Source organism: Alligator mississippiensis, chromosome 5 (genome assembly GCF_030867095.1).
Source record: "Alligator mississippiensis isolate rAllMis1 chromosome 5, rAllMis1, whole genome shotgun sequence".
In the NCBI taxonomy this organism is placed as follows: Eukaryota; Metazoa; Chordata; order Crocodylia; family Alligatoridae; genus Alligator; species Alligator mississippiensis.
The window spans coordinates 122,248,996-122,271,102 of NC_081828.1; the positions used below are offsets into that span (position 1 = coordinate 122,248,996).

The following is a 22,107-nucleotide window of genomic DNA, read 5'->3' on the forward strand; positions in this document are numbered from 1 at the left end:
TATCTGGTGGTACTGATGAAACTGGTAACCTCATGGAACAAGAGGCTAGAGCAAGAAGAGGCAAGTTAAACAGAAGTGTTCTTATACCATTCAAGGTAAGTAATAATATTCAATTTAGATGATCAGTAGCTGGTAGGGCTACTGAGGGTGTATGAAGACTCTACTTGGGAGACAGTTCTAAGATTATGAGCTGGTACAGGCTACATCACCATGCACTACTTAAGATTTTTAAAGAAAGTAGTGGGATTAGCCTCCTTTTAAAAAGTTGGGTGCCTTTGAAAATCCTGTTTCAAAAAAAGGTAGCACAGAAAGGAATACCCACTTGAAATAGACTAAAAAAAGAGAGAAAGAAAAGCAGTTTTGCATTCTCCTGCCAGTTTCCATTTTTTGTACATTTTATTTAAAATGACTTGCTCTGTTGACATGTGAAAGACACAAATACAGCAAACTATACAGGAAGGCCTGTCAATATACAAAGTAAACAAACAAGTTTCAATTACAATAGTATGTTCTTTGAGACGGTTATGAGACAGAAGTGCAATTTAAGTTGACATCATCCCTTTAAAAGCATCTTCCAAGGACAGCAATAGGAGCCTCTTTAGCAGTCAGTGTGGAAAAAAAAAACCTAAGGCACAGGATCAAGAGCGTAAGGCCGTCTGGGCTGTATCCCATCTGGGCCTGTGTTTTCATGAGAAGCAATTCACTTAACCATGCCTCAGTTTCTCCCATTTATAAAAATGGTCACAGGACTCCCCTCACAAACTCCAAAAGCCAAAATTAATTGTGTGTCGAGATCCTTAGATAGATGGCAATTTGAGACATCTGGCCAAATCAGATCTATACTGAAAATAATCCTGCCATAAAGGAAAAAAGATTACTGGCAATTTTCTGTGTTTGACAGCTATAAGTAGAGGCATGGCAGGGTCCCTGAAGTCTGTTCTCAACCAGCTAACACTTGTATTAGCATTTTATTCCAGTCAAAATCCAGTCTGTTCATGACACCACTGCCTTTCATTGTTTGCTGTATAGTCTCTACAGTATTTATTCTATAGTGGCACAGAGCAGCAACAAGACTGCTTACACCAAACACCTAAATATGGTTAACTATAGTCTAACACGTTGTATAACTCGGGTAGGGTCTTTTTTCCCCCTTCCATCTTTTGACAGATCCATCCAGTCAGCCAAATAGTTGCTACGCTACAAAATGTAACAAGGCATCACCACGGCACACGTGAACTGAGGTCCAAGGAAGCTACTGAAGTCCTTAGCACAGTTGATTTCAGGTCTGTAAGATGATGTGGAGAATGCAATTTCAGTTCCCAGGAATGGGCTGGAGAAATTAATCCCTTATTGTCTGCACTTTAGAGTATAAGCACGTTCCCATTTAAATGCAATCTTTTACATATTGAATAGTACTACTTCACTGAATATGGAGGATCAAATCCACTTCTCACAAATCACTGAGCTCCTCAAAACTTAGCCTATCAAATTTGCCCTTTGGCAGAGCAAGTCTGAGATGTATACTATTAGTAACAAATAAACTCAATAGAACCTTTTTACTGCTTAGAAAAGCAATTCCTCAGTTACAGCTGTACACATTTATAGTGGAATGGAAATAACTATCAAAGCTTCAGATGTGTGGGGACTTGGCTGACAGCCGGGCAATAATACATTAATAGAAACTTTATTTTTCCATTATAGACCAACTTAACATGCTTTGTGTATAACTTACAAACTATTAAACTTTTATATAAACTTTATACAAATTCTTAAATGATTTTAAAAATACTGTACAAACACCGTAAGGCACAAAAAGTTAACAAAAATGCAGCACATTGGAAGTCTCAAAGCAGCCAATTCAAAGGAAGCTGGCCTTGTAACAAATACATTATAATTTGTTTAGTTTAAACACTTTAAAGTTTCACTATCATACAATACAAACTAAAAAGTATAGCACAAATTGTATGCTGTTCAGCATCTATTTTTGACCTGTTCTACTCAAAATCCACTATTAACAAGTTGGTCATGGCTTAAACACCATAACCGAGTCTCCTATGGGACTTGCAAACGAGTAAAGGAATAACAGAATTGATCATTCCAAATATTAGCAGGCATTTGGATATGCGAACATGGCAAGCATCAAATGTTTTCTTTTCAGTATTTTCCATTTGTAGATTTAGAGTATAAACAAAGTTCCAATCTCTCACTTTTATTGCTTTTTGTTGTTTGGCAAGGAAGTATAGTTGTATTACCCAAAAAATAATTTTAAAAAAATCTCCCCAAAATCCAGGCATACCTATTTCAATTATGCCTGACGTTAACAGAGATTTGATACATCATGACCAAAGAAGCTGCTCTGGTTAAGTGACCAAACTGCAAAAAGGACGAAATAGCGAGGGGACTAATATTACTGAATTGATAACACTGGGTAGGGATCAGGACTGTGGGAGACCCAAAGACTCCTGCTGGTTATTTCCACAGTCCATGAAAACAAAGCTAGTATGCAGACTGAAACACAACTAACCTTCCTTTGTTACAATCTTGGTTATTAATAGTTTATCATGGCTATCCAAAGTCTTACATGGAAACTGCTTAACACAGGTTTGAGAGGATATAGTCTGCAGAAGGAGTAAACTTAAGCACGGCCTAAACATACAACTTTTAAATGTTTCAGAAAAAATTAAAATCAGCTTTGGGTTATAATATGAATTATTCAATTTGGATCACTTTTGAGTAAACGACTGTCATACCTTTATTATGTACAAGGTTCTGCTGGAATGAGATGTTGCTCTAATCAAAAGATCATGTAATGCAACAAAGATGAAAGTAAAGTGTGAAGAATATAACATGGTTAAATTTAAGTGTAAACTTCCTAGTGTGTCTTTAACCAAAGCAGCCAGATCCTAGCACTCGGGCATTAAAGAAAAACAAAATACAGCCTCTCCTCTTGGGACACAATACTCTTCATTCCATTTAATCAGGTAATATTACTTCTCTTCCCATTACAATCATATTACCAATCCTATTATACCAATATCCTTAAATCGTATCTACCTTTTTTTTTTTTTAGTAGTGAACTACAATTTACCTCTTCTGTTAAGATACACAGATGTCAAGATTCGACTTCAGTATCAGGAACTTCTGCCTGCTAGTACCAAAAAATTAAATGGCAAACACATTCTGGGTTGTGTTGTCAGATGAGAGGTTGTGGTTATATGGAAGAAGAAAAAAACCTAACTAGGTAGAGTTTCTATTAATTGTATCATGACAAAAAAGCTTTAGATATGATTTATCATCATGGAGGACTTCTGAACAGCACAGGGAAAGTGAACAAATACCTGAACATTAACAGTTCACAAGATAATATTAAACTTCAGTTACACAGACATGGAATTTTGGAACTGCACTGGGATTGAAACATGTTGGAAATGTAGGGAGCCCAATGCGAGTTCTTCGCACAAAATCTCTCACAAATTTTGCCATCTAGCTGGTCCCAATAAAGCACCCTAACAGGAGGGCATCCTCACTAACCAGCATAATCCTCTTATACCTTCTCAAGGTCGCAATCATATACACTTGCCAGCCTGAGAGAAGAACTGGGTAAGAGCAATCCCTCATTTATCCCTTGGAAAAGGAACATTCTTCCTCAGCTGCCGTGTAGGCTGAACTAGGCCATGCAACTGAATCTAGGGATCCATCTCTCCCCTGCCAAAAGCAGCTGGATAATTGGGAGGACAACAATGACCTCACTCTCCCATTATAACCTTATCCCTAGTTCCAGGTTGTTAAATTTAAACTGAGAACCAATAATCTGATCTTGAAGTCAGTGGAAAAACTCTACTAACTTAAGTGAAGCTGAATGAGGCTATGGGTCATTTCTCCCCAATCATTACATTTGACATAAATATACAGAGTTTGATTCTACCAGGGCATCTACCAAGGTAAAAGAAAAAAAAGACTAACATCTGTGGAAAACAGCTCCCTCAGGGGTAGCTAATTAGCAACCATCTCTTACCCTTCAGCATTGCACCTTGCTGTTTTGGAACTGACCTTATTTATGTTCTCCATGGGGCATAGGTGCTCTCAAGGGCTTTACCAAAATCTAAACCAAAATCTAGACTGGGGTTCATGTCAGATGATCTTGCGATTCTTTACGTGGTTCGAGCTCAAAGGAAAGCTCAGTTAGGCTTTGAAATCTGGGTGTCAAGTCAGCTGGACTGATTCTTTTCTGACACTGTTACACAGAAGAAAGTTTCACCAGGGTCAGTGGAACTATTTAAAGGGTGTCAAAGAAGAATCTCACTTCGTATATTTACATCAAATAACTAAATTAAATCAAGAAATTCCTGTTGTCATTAAAAATACTCCTCAGCTTTTGCAGAACAAAGGAATAAGAAGCATTCTGTAGTATTTGAAGACACTCTTAAGAAAGAATAAAGTGTCAAGTACAAAAAAAAAAAAGGAAGCCATTATTGCTGGTGAACTCCTGTCAACCCTCTAAAACAAACTGTTTAATTATTGCATGAAATTAAAAAAAAAAAGAAAAAAAAGAAGTGTGGCACTCTTCTCTGTTGTCTTTTATCAACATTTTCCTCTTCACCTAGAGGGTTTGTTGCATATTTGTGCAATTCATTTGGCCAGAAACCTTTTTCTTGTAGAAACTGTTACCTTCCAGTTATAGCTACTGTGTTCCATACAGTTCAGTAAATGAATTCTCCTGGTATTTCTTGCAGCAGTGGCTCTTCAAACTTAAACCGTTTCGAAATGGCTTTCTGATCAGTTATTTTTTCTTGCTCTGACTGCCTACACTGTCCCAGTGTATATGAAGCAACTACAATAAGCTCCTCTGTCACTACCGATTCCTCCTCTTCAGTTTTCTCGGCATCTATAGACTTTTCAGATGCAGAATCCTCATCTTTCTGGGTGGCAGTGTTTGCCTCAGCTGGTATACTCTTATTGCTACATGCAGGATCTGGGATATCACTTTGTGCTAGCCAAGGGTGTTGAAGACATTCTTCAGCAGTTGCCCGTTCCCTACAAAAAAAAGAAAAAAAAATAGGTAGGCTGCTTATTCAAGAATGCCAGGAGCATCAAAAGGTGAACACTGAACAAAAAACCTTGGATAAGAACTAGGAAGTTTAAACAAGTTCTTCCCAGGGTAAGTTTGCATTAAAACAGCACAGACTGATTCAACCAACCACTGAACAACAGAACTGTGGTAGTGCCCCCCCCTTTTGTAAAGAAAAATCAGGACCAATAGCAAGCCAAGAAAATAGATACATTATAAAACAAATAAACAGGAGGATCCTTTAGGTATCAAATCACATGCTATCTGAACTATCACGTTGTGGTAAATTATACAAAATACTAATTTATACAAAGCAGCCCAATATTTGAATCCTTGATGCTGTTTTTTTTCCTATGGAACTATGTAGTCAGTTGCTGAGCCAAAGAGAGGCATTAATGAAGTTCCAAAGATACTTTTCAAAACAGAAGCAGTATTGTTGGGTTTCTTATTTGCTTCCTAATGGCAACCAGGTCAAATCTGGTCACTTCACAAATAAGTATACTTTATTGACTGTCAGCTCTGTAAGACTGTAAAATACCTCAGTACTACATGCAGACTGGGAAACTCACTGCAAATTGAGTCATTCTGCAATATTAGTAAGTGAATGAACAAATGCAAAGGAGTGGGATACTATACCACTGTTTGCCTTATTAGTCAGAATTCATTCAATTTTAATTATTGATCATACTGAAGTGCAGCTGTAAAATGAAGTCTGAGCAACATGGCACTTGCCACATCATTCCTTTTAGCTGAGAAATGGAGACTACCTTTTTTGTACACACCAAACATGACTGGGCATAATGAATTACAAATTAGCTAAATTCTACCATGTGTGCTCATTTTACTACCCCTGCTCTAGCAAAACATCAGAAAACGCTTATAGATGGCAGTTGTATTTAGAACGCCGCTAGTCTCCATAACACTGAAAGACAACTTTTTGTTGAACTTACTCGGGTTTCTTAACTAGAAGGGTTTTGATGAAATCCACAGCAGACTCTGAGATGAGTTCAAAATCTTCTTCAGAGTAATTTACGTTCATCTGAGATATATTTAAGAATGTTTCTTGTTTATCATCCCCTAAGAAAGGCGATATTCCTGTTAACATAACATATGCCAGTACTCCAATGCTCCTAGATATAAAGAACAGAAAACACAGAGGAAAAGCATTATTTTTAACAGCTCTCAATATTTTTTTTAAATTGTACATATCAAAGGCTGCACTTACCACATGTCTGTTGCTGTGCTAATTGGGTCATAACTTAGGATTTCAGGAGCTATTATGGAAAAAAAGCATGAAGTGGGTTACACTTCTTGTTCAAAACTGCAACTAAATTTATATTCACTCATTTATGTGCAAAATCATGCATTATAAGCCAGCATTAGATAATGCAGCACTAAACACTTCAGAAGACTTAGCAATGCAAGGCGCAGTTCATCATCTAGAATATGACAAGATTACTTTAAAGAAAAATCTGTATCAAGTTAAAATATAAAAAAACCCCAAAACAAACCAACCCACAAACAAAAAACAAGCAACCACAAATTTGCAACCATCACTGGATTCGTTGCCTAAAGAAAATGTAATCATAGCTCTTTTCAGTTTTTATTCCATTTGCTTTTACTAGTGACTTTAGAAGTCTGTTCAACCTTCCTTTATATAGAAAAACTTCTACACAAGTTCTTTACAATCTTCAAAATTCAAAACAATACTAGCTGTTCTACGTCACCTCTGCTGGATATCTTCTTTCAGGAACTGCTATTAATGTTTGTATATTTATATTCTGCATTATGTTCATATGTAGCTTCTTTTTTTCCCCCCCCTGAGCTCTACACCTACTGCCTAATTTTCTGTTGGCAACTAATATGATTCAATATGCTGAAGAATTGCTTATTGAATCATTCATTTATCTCTTTACATTTTTCTACACGTAAAAGCAGTATGACGAGTACAGTACATAGCACATGTATAAATAAACCACCTTAAGAAAAAAATAGGTGAGATAAGGAAAAAAAATATATATATAAAAAAAGGTGAGCTAGAGTACTCTTTCTCCATCTTTTGGAAAACAGAGACATTCACTGCCAGTTACTTTTCTGTGAAAGGAAGACTTCATAAAGTTATCTGCTATTGTGTCAGAATTTGGCAAGCACTCATAACTCTGGTGAGGTGGACAACCTATGAAAATCTGTACTATGGTTCCCACTAGCTGGGCCCAGGTTCAGTTAACAGCACACTGATTAGCTTGCTTACCTATAAAGGGTCTCACTATCAAGAGTGACAAAAGAATATTTTTTTCCTGAAGGCTAAAGTAGGATATTAGTTCCACATAAATTTCATGTCCATTTCTGTAATGCTACAGAAAGCTTAAGAGATCAGCTTAACACAGAGATTGCAAACAAACTTAGGTTCCCCCACGCATTAAAAAGATACTTTCTTTCCACAGACCAAATTAATGGCTCCTCTATTAATTAATTACTTACCCACATACTCAGGAGTTCCCATAATTTCTCTTAGTTCTTCACTACTCTTCATTATTCTGGAAAGGCCAAAATCAACGATCTTAATGTCGCCCAAAGGAGATTTACTAGTTAGCAGAATATTTTGGGGCTGAAAAATATAACAAAATAATTAACAGATGCCAGAAGCACTCAAACCTATATGCAATTATTTCATGCTGTAAAGATACAGTGCTGTTAAGCATAAAGAGGGTACATTCTCTATTACATTAAAAAAATGCACTTTACTGAAGATAACTGTGAACAGGTATTTATGTTAAAAGCAGCTTTCAACACTCAGACGTAGCTATAAAACTGAGAAATCAGGTTTGTTCTAATCTGAGAATGGCACAAAACACACACCAAAACACCCTATAGATTAACACCATCTGTATGTGTAGAACCTATTAGCATGTTTGTCCCCCACATACCAGCTGGTGTCTTTTGCTAACTCAGTTTATTTGTAAATTGTCACAATTTTCAAAATCTTTAAAGTCTTTAAACTTATTTTTGCTGTGTCTGTAAAGAAAAACAGGGACAACAGATATGTAATCTTAATTCTGTTTGAACAATAATTATTACTTTAAAAAAAAAAGTGTTTTTAAGTTATGTACTTAAAATGTTACTAGAATGTAAAGATTTAAACTAAAAATGTAGGCACCTAAAACAAATCCTTATTAAGAACCAGCATATAAACTAAATGCCAACATCTGAAGAGGGATGAATTTGTTCTGAAATCACTGGAATTCCTGTGGACCATTTCCTAAATTATATTTACCACTTAGCACTGGCAGAGCCAGCCAGAGGCACCAGGAAAACCCAGCCCATATATAAGACAATAGCTTTCATAGACTTTAGGGCTGGAAGGGACCTCGTAAAATCACTGGGTCTAGCCCCCTGCTCAAAGGGCAGGCAGTCACCTAGGGTCAAAGGATCCCAGCAAGATAAGTGTCCAAATGTGTCTTGAAAGTGTCCAGAGTAGGTGCTTGCACCACCCCTGTGGGGAGTGTGTTCTAGCCCTTGGGGGCTCAGATAGTAAAGAAGTTTTTCCTTATGTCCAGCCTAAGACGATGTTGCAGGAGATTGTGACCGTTGGACCTTGTCATCTCTTGGGGTGCTCTGGTGAACAGACGTTCCCCCAGATCCTGATGCACACCCCTTATGTACTTATAGGCTGCCACCAAGTCACCCCTGACCCTGCACTTCTGCAGGCTAAAGAGTCCCATAGCTCGCAGCCTCCCTTCATAAGGCCTGTTCTCTTGCCCTCTGATCATGCATGTGACTCTCTTCTGGACTCTTTCAAGCTTTTCCATGTCCTTCCTAAACCATGAATCCCAGAACTGGATGCAGTACTCCAGCTGTGGCCTCACCAAGGCCGAGCACATTGGGAGAATGACATCCTGGGACTTGCTCAAGATGCATCAGTAGATGCAAGCCAGAGTTTTGTTTGCTTTGCCAGCTGTGGTGTCACATTGCCAGCTCATATTCATCTTGTGGTCAATAGTGACCCCCAAGTCTCTTTAGCTCATGGTGCTAGCGAGTGTAGCATTGCCAAGCCTACAAGTGTAATGTGGGTTTTTATTCCCGAGGTGGAGCACCTTGCATTTCTCCGTATTGAATGCCATCAGGTTTTCATCTGCCCACCTTGCAAGCCTATCGAGGTCGGCCTGGATCACCAGCCTATCCTGGATCACCAGCCTATCCTCAAGTGTGGACTTTCTTCCCCAAAGTTTGGCGACGTCAACAAACTTCGCCAGTCTGCTCTTGACACCAGTGTCCACATGGGTTATGAAAACATTAAAGAGTACAGGTCTGAGAACAGAGCCTTGGGGGACACCACTAGTCACTGAGTGCCATGCTGATTTGGTGCCATCAACTACTACTCTCTGGATCTGACCTCGGAGCCAGTTGCCCAGCCATCAGACTGCGGAGTAGTTGAGGCCGCAGTTGCCCCATTTGTCCATGAGGATATCATGGGACACCGGGTTAAAGGCTTTTTTAAAGTCCAAATATATGACATTAACCTCTTCCCTTTTGTCCAGGTGATACGTCACCTGGTCACAGAAGGAAATGAGATTGGTTAAGCAAGACCTACCCACAACAAACCTGTGCTGGCTGTCCCTCAGAATGTTGCCTTCTGTTAGCCTGTCTAGAATGATTCCTTTGATAGTTTTTTCCAAAATCTTCCCACGGATTGAAGACAAACTGATTGGTCTAGTTTCCTGGGTCTTCTTTCCTCCCCTTGTTGAAGACAGGCACCACACTGGCCCTCTTCCAATCTTCAGGTACTTCGCCTGAATGCCACGAGTTCTCAAATATCCTCGCCAGTGGCTGCACTACAATGTCTGCCAGTTCCTTTAGCAGTCTTGGGTGTAACCTATCTGGACCAGCTGATTTATGGGGGGTCCAGACTCTCAAGTTGCTCCCTCACAAGATCCACACCAGTGATTGGCATATATTCATCCTCACCCTGGTCATCCTGCATCATGTTAGGCAGGGTGGTCCCTTTGGGCTGGTATAAAACCCTTTGCCTTGCAATATTCGCTTGTTGAACCTACAGGATTGAGTTGATTTTTACACTTAAGTAGTAAAAGAATCGGACTAAATATAGACATTGGATTTATGGTACATTATAACCTGCCTGCCATCTGATAACCCCAGATAACCAGTCTGCATTTTACCAACTACATCTTATCACCTTCTCCTCCTTTCCTTCCCCTACCTCCTCCAACTATCTTTTCACACCTATTGTCTCCTATTCCCTTGAATCTCACTGCCACACATTTGCAATTTCACAGACCTGCATTTTGCCTTCTATTCTACCCAGGAAAGCACACAAAACACCAACAGGCTCTCCCTATGCCTGAAGAAGGGTGTTTGTGCCCAAAAGCTTACAAAAAATAATTTTTCAACTATTTAGTTGGTCTAATAAAAGATATCACATCTACCCAAAGAACCCAGTCTGCCTATGTCCTTAGGCCAACATGGCTACAACCAACGACCCTAAAGCACTTAAGTGTGAACATTTTTATGATGACTTTTTATCATCTTTAATTTTCCCTGAGCCTGATGAAGGGCAAGAGAGCCTGAAAGCTTGTAGAAAAGGATTTCTTTTGCAATTTCTTAGGTGGTTAAATAAAAGGTATCATCTCTGAAGCAAGAGTTCTAGATTTCTGCACATTTTTCTGAGGCATTCCAACAAAATTAAATTTAGTTCGAGGCAAAAATGAAACTAAGCCTTTAATAAACTTAGTTCCTGAATCATACTACCCCAACTGATTTTAGAGAAATGAGACACATTCTTCAAACTTTCTTTGTTGGAGAGTTCTCAAGTCTTGTGTGTTGGCCATATTTGAGGATTAAGTACTAACAGTCATTCACTTGCTATTGTTGTTCATCTCTCAACATTATTTCATTAAAAGCAATATTTCTTCTACATGGAACCCCATAAAGAACTGCCCTCTTTCAAAACAGCTTTTCTTGGTCTCAATGAGAAAAAAAAAGCTAAGTGTGCAATAGAAAGGTCCTTTTGTTTCAAAATGGCCATCGTCTCCTATTATTTCTAATGGGAGCGAAATCAAACTCCTTCACGGAAGATAGGTGAATCCTGGCAGCACAGAAGCGGGAACATGGAGGGGACGGTGGCATCAAGAAATATAAGACACTGTTCAAAAGGCTGCAGTCACATTGTGTTGCTTCAGTGGGAAAAAGTAGCAGCTAAAGCAGAATCTTGTGTACTGAAATGTAGTTAAGGCACAGTAGCATTAATCACCCAAATGTTACAAAGATATCACAATCATCCAGTGAAACACAAACAAAGCACAGTTATAGCACTTATATAACCTAACTGCCTAGAGTAATTCACCATAACTGAATTATAACCGCTAGGACACAGGTGCCTGGAGTCCCAGATTAAATTTATTTTGATTTCTTCATGGGACACACAAATCAAACATGTTAATCTTAACTTTCGTTCTCAGGTTTCTCATGCTTGTTCTATGGGGTAAGTATATCTCTACAATGCTTTAACCTTGATGTAATAGATTCACATTCAACCTTAACTACAGTTTAACATAGCTTTTATCTGAATTCCAAGAAACCAAAGAATTCTTTTCAAAACAGCAACCTGCCTACTCACTGCATTAAGCAGTTTTCTATAGATCTAGTAAAATTGTATTCAAAGCAAAAATTTGAAGAAAACAGAGATTTTGTTAATTATTTTGTCACAGTATACAAGATGTTGCTTAAGCGCTGATGGAAGGAGCTAGTGACTAGGTGACAATGGTTGTACTCATACAAGTATTTTATTCTTTTATTTTTTCTTCCTAGCTTTATGCCACTTTCTTTTTCTAGATGCTGCTGTATTCTCCAGCAATTCACTTTTGTTTCTTTCTACAGTCATTTATTTTGCTCTTGCACACATTAGGTTCTCTTCCTACTCCTCTATATTTTCCTCCCTTTCTCTATTTGCTTCTCCTCGGCTTCCAACCTCATAGTTCATCATGCATGCATGCCTCAAATTTTACCAGACATTCATTAATAAAATATGAAGATGGTCAGCAGGGGGAAAAAAGCAAGGAAACCTCTAAGCTGTTTACCCAGAAATAAAGGGACAGAGGTTTAAGAATCTCTCTTATAAATCTGTGTGTCAATTCCAAACTAAAACCAAAGAAGTAGATTTAGGGTTGTGTTCACATGCTTAGAATGGATTTACTCCCATTCTAAGTGAATGCATTCTGATTCATTGCATTTTGTCATTTAAAAAAGGTCAAAAACATCTGGTGAAATCAGAATATGACAAGCACCAAGAAAAAGAAACAGGCCCTTTTGGGGGAGAAGGACAGGTGGCAACTCTGGTAAATCAAGTCAGCATTAGAATTTCCTACAGAATAAAATGAGATAGTGTTTAGTCTCACAGGGGAAATCTTGTAACTATCATGGGACAGATATGATCTAAAGCGGGCTGGCTGTCAATGCCATGGATCAGGTTGAATAAATCTTAATCTAATTCTTAGAAGACAAATCAACATAGCAGCAATAGCGGTAACATTCAGACAACTGTTTTGATTCAATTCTTTTGATGCAGTCTGACCTAATGTAGAGGTATCAACCACCACAAAAAGCTAAATATATCTTCCTAGACGTCTTTGTCTGTTCCAGACCAAAGGCAGGAAGCCCTCAGAGGTCCAAATGTAAAACTAATGTTAGAGAGCAAGCAAAACATTTTAGCTTAGCTTCATTAAAACTTTAGTTATGATAGTGAAGCACCCTGCTTACAAGCAACACCTTTTGTGCCTTACTAAGACCCAGATGGGATAATCAGTCTTCATCTTCTTTTAGATAGGAAAATTCTCTACGGGATTTTCAGCAACTAGAATATCGTCTTTTCAGGTTACGAGCTAAGCTAAAAAAAGTCCATTTATATTATGAAATAGGACATGGGGGGGTAGAAATTTGTAAAGATTTAACAGACTGCATTAACCTCTCATATCAGCAAGATTATTTTTGCCTAATATATAGTACTATGGAAATTTTAGTGCAGTTTAGTATACAAAAACTTAGAACTCAAGTATTGTGCACAGACAAATTTATCGTTCAAGTATTACTAATTTACAAACAAGAACAATTTGTGCTTTTATAGTAAACCACACTGTATGTAATTTGTAGTCATCATATACAAAGCTATTATGTCTTGTGAAATTTTGTTAAAAATGCCAACAGGAAATACAACATGTTTGAACACGTGCATCTAGGAATACAGACCTCCAACTGACATCGTATTAAACTAGTTGGTTACTAATGTGTAACTACTATGTACACTGGTTACTAAAAAGAAAGCTTAGTATTAAATAATTTGTCATATTATGATATGACCACATTTTAGTTATATAAAGGAGAGCTTTATGATTTTGTGTAAACATACAGCTCTCCCATCCCTCCCTCAATCAGTCCTTGATCTTATAAAATTCTAAGAAAAATACAGATATAAGAGCAAACTGCTTCTTTAGGGATTTCTATTGGTCAGCTGCTTAATAAAAGGTGTTTGGGATAGAGGACTAAATTCTGTTGGGGATTACAATAATTAGGAGTTAATGAGCCACAGTAAAAACAAAATAAAACAGAAAATAACAAATACAACAAGAGATGAAATAATAAGCAGAAACTGAAATTAACTAACAGTCGTACGTAATTTTCACCAGTAAGGATGTAGAATTACTATTGAAGTTTGAAACTTCCATATGTATTGCTTAATGCCCCCTACTTATACCTCTCCATAGAGAACTATTTGTTAGAGGTGTGCGAAATAGGCCGTATTCGATTTGGATTCGGCCCAAATTGGGGGACAGCAATTCAATTAGTTGATTCAGATCACTGTCCCGATTCGATTCAGCTGAATCCAAATATGAAGATTCGATGCCAATTCAGAGAATCAGCGATTCGGCCATAGACACACCTTTAAATGTTTTTTCTATATACCTCAAGGTACCAGGAGCAGCTCGTGAACGCTGAGATGGTGGTGGGGTGGATGGAGCATCCCACAGGAGTGCAGGGGGGCCCCCCCACGTGCTCGGCAGCAGACCCAGAAGTGGACCAGAAGTACTTCTGGTCCACTTGTGGGTCCACTGCCAACCGCGCCAGGGATCCCTCCCATGCCCCCCTGGCTCAGCAATCGGCCATGGGAGGACCCACAGTGCCCCCCCAGATCAAGGACGTGCTAGTTGCCGAGCCGGGGGGGGAAGGGGGGGCACGTGGCCCATGGTGGACCTGGGGGTGGACCAGAAGTGTTTCTGGCCCACTTTTGGGTTTGCCGCCAAGTGAGCTAGGGACCCTGCCACGCTCCTGTGGGATGCTCCATCTGCCTCCACCATCTTAGTGTTAACAAGCCGCTGGTACCTTGAGGCATGTAGAGAACACATTTAAAGTTGTGTCCATGTCCGAATCATCGAATCTCTCCAAATCGATTCGGAGGGTTCCGGTTTGATTCAGAGAAATTAAAGGGTCTCCTGATTCGATTCAGATTTGGAGATTCGGCTGCTGAATCAAATCAGTGACCAAAGCTTCACAAAGCCCTAGTATTTGTGGCATGTTTTCAAGAATTTACCCTGTTAGAGATTTTTCCTAACTGAACGTTAGGAATAAATTACAAATTTGTCTTCTACTATAATATCTTTCAAATATTGAAGAGTGATATCAGTCTGTTGTATTAAAATACAGCTGTCCCAGAATCCTGTATCAGCTTAATAGTGAATTTTGTTTTTTTGGTTTTTTTTAAATGACTGGTTACAGTATCCTTTAATTTTTCCAAACTTCAGAAATCAAATTCTCAGCCAAGACACTCTTAAGAAGAGTGTTGTTAGCCCATAAGATATTTACATTCTACTTTAACAAAGGAATGCTTTACATAAAACCTAGTCTTGTTTATAAAGATTATAGGCTGCAAGTGAAACTTAATGATATTAACCAACATAAAATACATCTTTTTATAATGCTTATAACTTTCTGGAAAAAAAAAAATGCAAGGCTGACATTTCTAATACCTGTTGAACATCCATTTGTCATGTGATCAGCCCCTTGAAAGAGCTCTAAAGCCGTGCTCAAACAGAAAAGCATGGCTGCAAAGCACTCCAATCATGTGACAAATTAACCCTCATTGTATAAGGGTTCAAATTAAGATGCTCTAAAGCAGAGCACCTTCGTTAATTTCTATCTGGACCAGCTGCAGCACAACCCAGGCCCAGCTCCTGTCACTGGAAGGGAGGGGGGAGAAGGCAAGGCAGGGAGGTCCATTCTGGAGTCCTCAGCCCTGCTGGAGTTGGTGGGCAGGTGGACTGGAATCCTGCAGACATGAGGGGCTCCAATCCACCCGCCTCCCCCACTCCAGCAGGGCTGAGAGAACTCCAGAACGCATCTCCCTCCACTGCGTTCTCCTTCCTCCAGCCCATCCAGATATGCAGGAAGCAAGTTGTGCGAGTCCGGCCCACATAACACATTGAGAACTGCAAATGTGGCCCACTATGGCAAATAGGTTGAGAACCACAGGTCTATTGGGTTGGGAGGACTGGTCTAAATCATAGCACTTTCTATGAATTTCCCCAAATTAGATCTGGGAGCTGCACTTGTCTGAAAGGTGAATGCGGTTCCTGGAGTTTTGGATGTACATTGTATATGTAAATTATCATTAGTATTATATTATATTGTGGATTAGTTAGCTCATTAATAACCACCACAGCAAAAACAATGAAATCTTACCTTGAGGTCAAGATGAACCACATTATTTCTGTGTAAAAATGAAACTCCTTCTAAAATCTGCCTCATGAGCCGCTTCACATCTTTTTCTTTGAAAGCTTCTTCTCTTTCAGCTACACACTGGTCAAAGATTTCACCACCAGCAGCACTGTGGAACAAAGTTATTTGCAGAATATAAAATATACATAGTATCAAACTCATTTTATTCTGATTGTGCTAATATTTAATTTGAGACTTAATGACTAAATCCATCAACTACACAAAATTCTGCTTTGCAAAAAAAAAACCAAGCAAGAAAAATACAAAGTTCTTTCAATATTAGTAACCTATTACTTCATGCTTGTTGATACATCTTAGTATCTAAGGGCAAAGAAAAAGAAAATATTGAGAATTATGAAAACTTGAATTCATGAACTTGTCATTAGTAAAATTATTAAGTGTTTATAAATCCCAACTACACTTAGAAAGCTAGGATTACAAAAGAGAAGTGTTATATTTAGACTGCTTTTTTATATTGTTCCCTGAAACATCTTTATTCATAACTATTACTATGAATAAATAAAGAAGTCATTTAGATTCCCAAATATGGCAAGTAATTAGAATCACTAAAAAAATAGGGCTGAAAGGGACTTCAGTCGAACCCCTTCACTCAAGGCAGAAGCATTCATCTCTAAACCATCCCAACCAGTTGGTTTGTTTGTTTTTTTGGACTAACTTCCTATTTAAAACTTCCAAGGATGTAATATTACATCCCACCTGACATTTTTAAAAATATTGTTTTCTTTACTGTAGTTTTTTAAAAAATTAAAAAATATGCTGCTGAATCAACAACATAGACTAAAGCAGTTCATACAATAGATTGGGTTACTGAACTGTAAACTAAAAACATCACAATGGGTCTCCTAAAATCATTAACTTTTACAGTATCGTGGATTAACAAACCAAAACCAAATAAAGATTTTTTTAAAATTTTTAATTGCATGCCAGGACTTGCACAGAACTACAGTAGAGCTCTGTATGTGAGCATCAGACTAGCGGATGATGGGTTTAAATAAATCCAGTTCAACCTCAATTTACATAAAACATTCTTGAAACTGCATTTTTGTTCTGCTTATGCATTCCTGGTATTGTAGGTGTCCTAGTGGTGCCATCTGTTATTAAGGTTGCTTAACAGATGCCATAATAAGGCACTGTTTTCAGCTGTTTGATGGCAAACTGCGTTCAAGCTGAAGTTTTCCATGTTGTGTGTCTGTGCCACGTCAACATTTTCAGATAAAGTCAGCCAAAATAATTCAGGTGTTTGTTTAGCTATTTTTATATGCATTTATTCTTTGAAACAAAAAGCAAAGCAAAACAAAAGGTACGCAGTTTTTTTAATTGATGGCAACTTCTTTCGGAAAAAAAAGTAAGCTTAACACTGGTGTATTTGTTATTGGGGATATAATATCAACCAGGGATAGCATTAGCATCAGGGACATAAACTTTCCCCCTTGTAAACCTACCCAAATTTAGCCAATAACTTCCCCACACCTCCCAAACAGTATGCACAGTTTTTGTAGATTTTAATAACTAAAACACCTAAATATTTAATCCTCATTAATGTACGCTGGAAATTCTTACAGCCCCTAATGCTGACCAGATTACATAGGCTCCATACCCAAAAAACAACCAAGCACGTTCCAGCCCATGACCACATAAGCAAAGCTAAACTTTACCTCTAGTGTTTGGCTGAGTTGCAGCCAAGCACTGGAACGGAAAGCAGAATGCCTCTCCCCCAACTATCAATGACTCTCCTGTTGGCTTGGAAGCAACACAAAGGAGGAAGCTACCGGATTTAAATGCAAAGGGGACAGAAGCTCAACTAGGGCTTAGTGAAAGTGGCAGCCAGACAAATAAATTGGGAAATGGAGCCTGGGGTGGAGATTGGGACTGGGACCCAGGAAGTTGAACTGAGCACTGTTCTATGTGATGAGACAGGTCGTCTGGGAAGAAAAAAAAAAAAAAAGGCCCACATAATTAAAGACCATGTTAAAATTCTTCTACGTAAGGGGACCGAGTTATAACAGAACAAGGGTTGCTTGTATTTCCGAAGCTTGGAGTACTTGAGTTTACCACCTTAATATAGTTTATGTTTAATAGCATATTATTTCCTGGCATTATCTGATATATATTGTAAAAAAAGTAAAGTCATGTGAAAGGCTATCATAGTAGATGGACAGCCATTTTTATATTCCAAGAAATTACAGATTTGCTAACCACGTTATGGAGGCTCTCACTTCATTAGCATTAAAAGAGTTAAACAATCACCTTTATCAAGGAAGTATTCCCCTAAGAAAAAAAACCTACATGCACTAAAATGCAGAATAGTTAATGTAACAGCTCTTGCCTTAGGTATGTCAGTATTTCTTAAAAGGAAGAAATTAAGGTCTAGTAATTTTAGATGAGACATTCTAGCTTTTAGTAACTTCAGTTCTTGGTGCCTTCAAAATCTGGATATTCAGAAAATTCAGTCCTCAGAACCCTTTAGAAGGGTACCACTAGTCCCTTTCCCTCTATTGGCATCTTCAACAAATTAGTCTTTACATATTTACCTCCTCTTTGCTTTTGCAAAAGAATAAGGGCCTGGTCCAACCTTCCTTGCAAAATAAAATTCTAATGGGATTCAATTAGGACTATACACAGAAGGGACTGAGTAAATTAAAGGCATTTCCTAAAAGAGTCTTGAGAGTATATGCATCTGGGGGAGAGCTGAGCAAAAAGCAGATCTATGAAGAAAATTATAAAATGATATATTGATACAGTGCTTTTATATCTGCTTCTCTACAATGAGTCCTTAAAATATAACACCTCTGTGAAGGACTGAAAATTCTCTCTCAGATACTGGAGTTGAAGAGAGATCAGGTACTAAAGGCAATTAAAAAAGCTCTGACTACTGTCAGCTGCTTCAGCAGAAAGATAAAGTGAGGAGCTATAATCTTGCTACTACTGTATGATTATTTGACACTTGCCTAAGTGTGAGTTTGGGATTTATTCAATTTTCAGGACTTCGTATACAGAATGCCACAAGACTCCCATTAGGCAAACAGCAAAACTCCTTTATATTTTCCATTATGACTGGACTTGCAGGAGATATTTTGCTACTGACAGAAATATCTGATGGAATAAAAGTATTTTACAGCCAAAAAACCTCAAAAACCAACCAACCAACCACCCTACACCCCCCCCCAAAAAAACAAACAAACAACCCAAAACAAAACCCCAAGGGAAACCAGGTTCAAAACAGAAGGTTGAAAAATTATACAAATTCCGAAAGCTCATTTATTATGGAAATATTTTAGTAAATTTCCTGGAAAATAAAGTAAGAGAGGCTCGAGGTCCTAAGCCCAAGGAAATGTCAGTTGTATTTGGTATAAGACTGAGGGAGGACTGATTTCTAGTTTGCTGCATCTCTGAAAGTGGACATAATAAAAAAAACAGTTTTGAAAGAAGAGAATGTACGAGTTAAATAGTCAAAACAAGAATATGATATACATATATATATTTATGATATATATATATATATATATATATATATCTGCTGTAATCAAACATTAGCAGATCTCCACAAATAGACATGTTACTTGGTCAAAGGCCAAGGCAATTAGATTACAATTAAGATTTCTTTTAGCTCTCCCATGCCCTAAGCCATACCAGCTTAAAAGTGTAGTTTTGCTGGTAGAAATGCATCTACCATAGGAGCTATTGGCAATGGAGCATATCAATTAAGAATCCCACTAAATAAAACAGTTCTGCCAGCAAAGCATGTAACACAGACCCTGCCAAACACTTCAAAGAAGTTATGCTATTAAACTAGCTAAGAACAAAAATACACTAAATCAGAAATCCAGGCAGTCTGTTTTACAACACAAAGAGTCGTAGATTTCTCTAATGTTTGAGAGAGGTGACATGGGACTTTGCCAGGTTCTCCATTCACTGAAGTCAATGGAGCTACTACCAGCATAGGAAAGGAGACCAAGACCTATGGATATAAAAATAACCCCAAAATAAAAAAGCACTTCATTTTGATACCTACACACAAAGTTGTTTCAAATATGAAGGAGAAACTTGTTTTGTACTGTTTAATGGGCAAGGAAATGTGCCATATCCAAATAAGTTATTGCTATAGGGAATTCATATGTTGACTATGATGTGCAGGTGAATCAAATAATTACTGACCTTTTGGAAAATAAATTAATTATTATAAAACTATTGTCATTATTGCAGATTAGGTATACTGATGTCATTAAGCAAAAAGCTTGCTAGCCAAGAGTGAATTCAGTCACAGTGTCAGAACCAACTCCCAGACTACCGAATCATTTATACTACATTACATCAGCTCTCCAACAGTATTTTGTTAGCCATACTATTGTTTTATATTTCCTAGCTAAACTCCATCTCAGTTTGTTTGCAGGGAAACCAAAGGGCATTGTTAAAATGAGTTTATAGCATCATTTTTATAACTAAATTTGTAACATAAAATTATATCAACGTGCAAGAAATTGATATAAATCTGAAAAGCATTAAAATGTTCACTTTAAACATTCACCAATTTTTAACTCCCAGCAAAACAGTTTCCTTTTCTTTGTTTTCTCCACAATTTAAATAGACCACACAAAATCCAATAAAGCCACACATGGTTCTTGGGTAATATCCTTATAGTTCAGAAGTTAAATGATCTAAAAACCACTTACAAAAACAAACCATTTGCTTTTCTCTCAACAGTACATGTAAATGTCTTGCTATACTCAGTCTCTTCATTCAAGAACACAGACAGCAGCTTTTTCCTATTTTAGATTGCCTGTAAATAGAATGATTTTTCCCCCTTTTAAAATACGAGTGAAATATTTCTCGTTTCCTAAAGATGAGGCTTTGTATACACACTTTTAAGCCATTTAAAAAAAAAAAACAAAAACAAATGAATGCAAAACTATGCCTTACTCAGTTCTTAACTATGACTAAATCCACACTACAAAAAATAGTAATTCTGCAAGGTAACTACTTATTTCGACTGGCAGGAATGTTTCCCACCCCATGTAAAAAGGCTGTACTGACATAAACACTGTATAAAACATTGTTTCTAAACAGTAAAATCAGGTACAGTTTGTGCAATCACAATTAAGTCCACCAAGACACTAAACATTTGTTAACAACTGTGTATATGTTAATTTAGTGCAGGGTACAACTGTTTAATATTTGTTTAATAACTGAATTCCTTTCAAATTGTAGCTGGCTGAAAGAAGGTCCTTCATAAAATTACCGTTTCATAACCCTCTCAAACCCATTTTCCACTTCCACAAGAAGTGCTCGTGGAAAAGACAGCACAAACTGATTTGTAACAGAATCATTATGAGAACTATTGCTAGGTAATTTAAATAGCTTAAACATAAAATACAAATTTTCAGTCTGTTTGAAACAGCATTTTTTACCTGGGGCAATTCTGCACTTGAATCAAGTTACAAAAGTATAGGACTGTATGATACATGCCCAGCTTTTATGCTGCAGTACAGACTGCGTTTACCCTCAAGCCTTAGGTTCCAACTTCACAGGACTTGGGAGTAGGGCAGTGGTTCTCAACCTTATTAAACACAAGGCACCCTTTAGAAAGGGTCAGCTCTTAACTTCCACTCCTTTCTTGACTATGGAACAGTAATAGAGCAAGTCTTCTGTTTAAACAAACCAGAAAAACCACAATAGATCAGAAATGTTTTTGACACTAAGGATTCCTATTAACATCTATGTGTTTATCTTCAGAATTGAGTGTAGGTGCTTACACATGTAACAGTGCTAATCATAGTGTGACACTACCCAACACCCTCAAAAGGATTTCACAGCACCCTGGTTGTGCAATGGAGCAGGGAAATCCCATGAAAAGAGATCCTGCCCTTAAGTGTACAAATCTAGGGAACATCAGTGCAAACAATCACCTGGTCTCAGGTACTGGGGAGAACAAAGAACTTGTACTTTAAGATGTGCATGATGCAGGAAGTAGTTCCAAAAACACCTTGAATTTAATCAAAAAAATTGAAATAAAAATTAGTGTGGCTCCACCCTCCATGATATAGAGCCAGACCAGATTGCCCTGCACCTCATCTGCATATAAGTTTTTGGAAGATCCCACGACTCATGACAAGAATACCCATTTGCAGTCATGAGTGGGGGGCTAGCTAATTAGCACATGGATTTTTGGGTGGGGAGGGAAATCAGGAGTACGCACACATACACACACTGAGGAGTGCTGAGCTGTTGGCTCATCATGA

General features: G+C 37.9%; 1 protein-coding gene across 1 annotated transcript in view; it reads right to left on the minus strand.

Moving 5' to 3' along the window:
- Window positions 1-373: 373 nt before the first annotated feature.
- Window positions 374-22,107, minus strand: part of STK17A (serine/threonine kinase 17a) — a 41,884-nt gene continuing 20,150 nt past the window's right edge. Inside the window, exons 3-7 of the mRNA XM_006276011.4 lie at window positions 15,815-15,959; window positions 7,550-7,676; window positions 6,294-6,342; window positions 6,019-6,198; window positions 374-5,034 (exon numbers count right to left, since the gene is read on the minus strand). Of these exons, the coding sequence (XP_006276073.1) occupies window positions 4,701-5,034; window positions 6,019-6,198; window positions 6,294-6,342; window positions 7,550-7,676; window positions 15,815-15,959 (835 nt within the window). The 3' untranslated portion in view covers window positions 374-4,700. The remainder of the gene's footprint in view (window positions 5,035-6,018; window positions 6,199-6,293; window positions 6,343-7,549; window positions 7,677-15,814; window positions 15,960-22,107) is intronic.